At 35.4% G+C, this 4,054-nt stretch overlaps 1 protein-coding gene across 2 annotated transcripts; it reads left to right on the forward strand.

Moving 5' to 3' along the window:
* The first annotated feature begins 399 nt into the window (after positions 1 to 399).
* LOC107816898 (uncharacterized) lies at positions 400 to 3,744 on the forward strand. 2 transcript variants are annotated; one of them, XM_016642646.2, is made up of 3 exons: positions 400 to 641; positions 893 to 2,472; positions 3,136 to 3,744. In XM_016642646.2, exons 2-3 carry the CDS (start codon positions 1,016 to 1,018, stop codon positions 3,368 to 3,370), a joined length of 1,692 nt encoding a protein of 563 aa, XP_016498132.1. In that variant the 5' UTR covers positions 400 to 641; positions 893 to 1,015; the 3' UTR covers positions 3,371 to 3,744. The 2 variants fall into 2 exon arrangements, with proteins under 2 accessions (XP_016498132.1, XP_016498133.1); XM_016642647.2 differs by having other exon boundaries at positions 400 to 600.
* Positions 3,745 to 4,054: the final 310 nt, after the last annotated feature.

A 4,054-nucleotide genomic window follows, 5' to 3' on the forward strand; every position in this document is an offset into this window, starting at 1 on the left:
AATATTCTAACTTATAAGAGCCTTGAAAATTTATACAGCTTTTGGAAGTAATTTTGTGAAAGAACTTTTTGAAAAAAAAAAATAGTTCGTACAAAAAAGAATTTTGTTGGATGATTAAAACTTTTTAAAACGTTTAACAGCAATATGGTAAAAAAAGTTTTTTTTTTCGAAAAAATTGGTTGAATCACTTCTTTAAACGACAATACTTTTCAGAAGATTTTCTTAAATATTTAAAAATAAAATAAATAAAACAACAATCTCCATGCAATTTGGCTTTGACCGGGAACAGCTGTCAAAAAATATCCTAGCAGTACACAATTATACTGGGAACCGGCAACTTCCCGACCTTTAATGTACGTGTATATTTATAATACTCTTTAATTCTATTCGTACTTCTCCGCTCGCTTTTGGACTCTGTTAATTTTTTTTTTAATATTCTTTACATTTTATTTAATTAAAATGAAATACTCCTGTATTTTATTTTGTTGAAACGTGCATATATATAAGACCTCAACTAGACTGCTAATCTTGATAAGTGAACTTAAGGTGCTCGTCCGGCTCTCTCCACCGAAAATTACTCCGCAACTCATCGGAGAAAAGGTATCGTCTTCAGCTTTTCCAGTGACAGTGCCTATTACTACGTAAGTTTCAAAATACTTTGACGTGAATTTCTATGCCATTTTCGTTAGTATTCATTTTCTTGGACTCTGTTTCTTTGATCCGATTTTAATGGCTGGGTATAATCATTGGTAACACGGTCTTTTTGGTTATATTGTGTATTCTTTTTAATTTTTTTTTTTTTGCGTTTACTGATTCAGTTCAACTTAAACTATGGTACCACTTTCCTTGAATTTGACTTTTTTGGTCGGTTCATTTTTATTTGTTTTTGCAGGTTTTGGGGTCGAGTTAAAAGAAAGAAAGGTGAAGCCTTTTTGTGGATCCGAATCAAAAGGTTGAGACTTTTTTTTTCCACCACCATATAGTCTCTTGGTTAACAATTTTGAGTACAAAAAAAATGGGAGTGAAAGTTGCAACAACTTGTTTGCAATGGAATCAATCCTTTGTTCCTCACTCTTCATCCTCCTCTTCTTCCTCTTCTTCTTCTTCTTCTTCTCAAACTCTTGCTTCTGCAATCTCTTCACCTTCTTCTAAACGACGTAGTATTAGCAGCAGAGGATCTCTTATCTGCCGTTATGTCCATAGGCTGGACCAATCTGCTCTTTTTGGTACCCAATTCTTGAATTTACACAGGTCTCGATCTTGTGACCAACTCAAGCCAAGAACCAGAACAATTACAAGGGCTTCTAGCACTAGTGCCAGCTTAGATTCATTTTCAGATGAAGAGTTCTCCAAGGAAATTCAAGAATTGGCCCTTAAATTCCAACTTTCAGATGTCGAAAATCAAAATACTATGAGTTCTCAGCTTGAAGCTATTGCTGACTCTATCGAAACAAGTTGTGAGATTGTTACTAGTGGTAGTGATATTAAGTTTTTGGAAAATCAGAAGCCGTTTGATCCTTTAGAACAACCGGATTGGCCTGAAAGAGACGAGATAATTCCTGCGAATATCGAATGGAAGGCGAATAGCGTGGATCTGCCTTTCTCCCTTAGGATTATAAAGAGAAAAAAACAATGGCAGGATGGGGTGAGAGAAGCAGGGGAATCAGCATATTGTTCAGTGAAAAAAGCATTTTCGAATATGGTGTTCATAATTCGAGAGCTGCAAAGCTATACTATGCAGATGAGGGAAATGTTGTTTTATGAAGATCTACAAGGGATTTTGGTGAGAGTACAAAAGGAGATGCATGCATCTTTTGTGTGGCTATTTCAGCAAGTATTTTCACATACACCTACTTTAATGGTATATGTGATGATACTGCTGGCTAATTATAGTGTTCATTCTATGGCAAACAGTGCTGCTATTGCTGCTACACCTCCACCTCTTACAGAAACTGTTTCTACTTTGGAAGAGAGTAATTTCAATCAAAAGTTTGATACTTCTGCACTTAAGACATTTTCAGTGTCATCTTCAAGTGGGAAGGTTACATCCATTGGTGGAAGTAATGGAGGTGGTGGGAATTACAAGCCAATTACTAGTGGAAATGATGGTGATGGAAGTCTGTCGTCTAATTATTATACTGTTATTCCTGATGGGATTTCTTCGAATACTCGGATCAGTGAAGAAGAGGGTGTATCTGCTCAAGAAACAAGGGAAGAAGAGTTGAAGCTTTGGGATTCAATTGTAGATGAGGCTTCTAAGATGCAAGCTGCAACAAGAGATGAGTCCTTAGATCATGAAACTATGCAGAGATTTGTGTCACCAATATATGCAAATATTGAAGTAGATGATTACGCTGATTATTTCAGAACAGAGTTGCTGTATCAAATGGGACTCAACCAAGAACCACAGAACACTCTTTTGCTAGCCAATTATGCTCAATTTCTTTTCTTGGTTGCCCAAGATTATGACAGGTACCAAAATTATCTCTTTTTCTTATTTCTATGTTAGATTTTTAATCCTTTTTTTCTCCTTAGGGGAACTAGATCTAATTGGCAGATTAAGTCATGACTTTCAGCTCATTAGCTGATCTTCATGTCAAGAATAGTTGCTTGTTTTGAATTGTTTTGGTGGGCTTGAAAAATCACCTTGATAAAGCAATGGTCATTTTCTGTAGTATTTGGGTGGGATTGTTGAATCTTGATAGGGGAGTCTGTGGTAGTACTTTTATTTCTTTTCTCCAATTATATCAATCTGTTAGGGCCCAAGGTGCAACTTCTTGTTAAATATCACTGTGTATAGGCCCCATTTCAGTCTTCAGGTACTACTTTGAAAGAGAGCAGTAAATGCCCCAAGAAAATTGGTTTGTTCTGGATTGATATTTTAGAATGAATTTAGCTTCTAACTCTAACAGAGCAAATGAATTTTTACACTATCAACTCACCTAAAGATAACTAAAAACAACAACAACAACAACAAGCCCATTAGTTTTTCCACAAGTGGGGTCTGCTGAGTTAAGATATACGCAACCTTACCTCTAACCAAAATATAAATAGTGTAAAAATTCTTTGTATAGTGGGTGTATATAATTTGGTTAACTGTGGATGTTAAGCATTTTGTGTTGTTATTATGAACAGAGCGGAGGAGTACTTCAAGAAAGCATCAAAGGTGGAGCCAAAGGATGCAGAGGCATTGAATAAGTATGCAAATTTTCTGTGGCAAGTAAGGAAGGACCTTTGGGCTGCAGAAGAAACCTTTCTTGAAGCAATAGCTGCAGAACCAAGCAACTCATTCTATGCTGCTAATTATGCTAATTTTCTATGGAATACTGGTGGTGAAGATACTTGTTTCCCACTCGATACTGATGTTTAGTTCCAAAAAGGAAAGAAAAAAAAAAGATTATTAAAGAGGAAGATGAAGTCATGAAGAGAAGAAAATCTTATTGGTCAAGGATACAAATTGAAATAACAAAGGGATAAGTAGAATGGGGTCCAAGATAATTTTGGTTTGCACAATTTGGATTTTCCCTTTGTATTTAAATTGCTGGACAGTGGTGTTGGGGAGACAAGGAAGAAGAGCAAGGAGGGTGACTTAGGAGTTGTTAATTGACAACCGCCCCTTTGGCCTTATTTTCCTACTACTATAATTGCTAGTAGTCATATGATACAGATCCTCTCAAACATGTGTAAATTCAGCAACTCTTGTCTTTAGATCACAGAAAACTGAGAAGGGTCTCTTGCTTGGGATTTTTTCTGTTTACTTTTTTTCATTCTTCTTGTTAACAGACCAGTTTTCCTTTTTTTTTTTTTTTTTTTTTTTTTTTTTTTTGCATAGTTCACATAGCGAAATTGTAATTAAACTTTTGTTAATAGATAAATGCGACTCTTTCTTTGTAACTTCTGACATCTGTATGTTGCTGAAATACATGATCCAATGCGTAGTTGGAGTTTCAAAATTGAATAAATGGTAGATACAAAAGCAGCCCATGCTGTAAGCACGAAGTACCGTACTGCTCCGCACATGAATATAGTTTCTTTCAGAATTTATTTTATATTT

This window comes from Nicotiana tabacum, chromosome 8, assembly GCF_000715075.1.
Source record: "Nicotiana tabacum cultivar K326 chromosome 8, ASM71507v2, whole genome shotgun sequence".
In the NCBI taxonomy this organism is placed as follows: domain Eukaryota; kingdom Viridiplantae; phylum Streptophyta; class Magnoliopsida; order Solanales; family Solanaceae; genus Nicotiana; species Nicotiana tabacum.

Excerpts from the sequence above, each read along its gene's own strand:
- LOC107816898 (XM_016642646.2), top strand. The coding sequence starts at position 1,016 with ATGGGAGTGAAAGTTGCAACAACTTGTTTGCAATGGAATCAATCCTTT. Across the intron at positions 2,473-3,135 it reads GTTGCCCAAGATTATGACAG|AGCGGAGGAGTACTTCAAGA; the intron begins GTACCAAAATTA and ends TATTATGAACAG.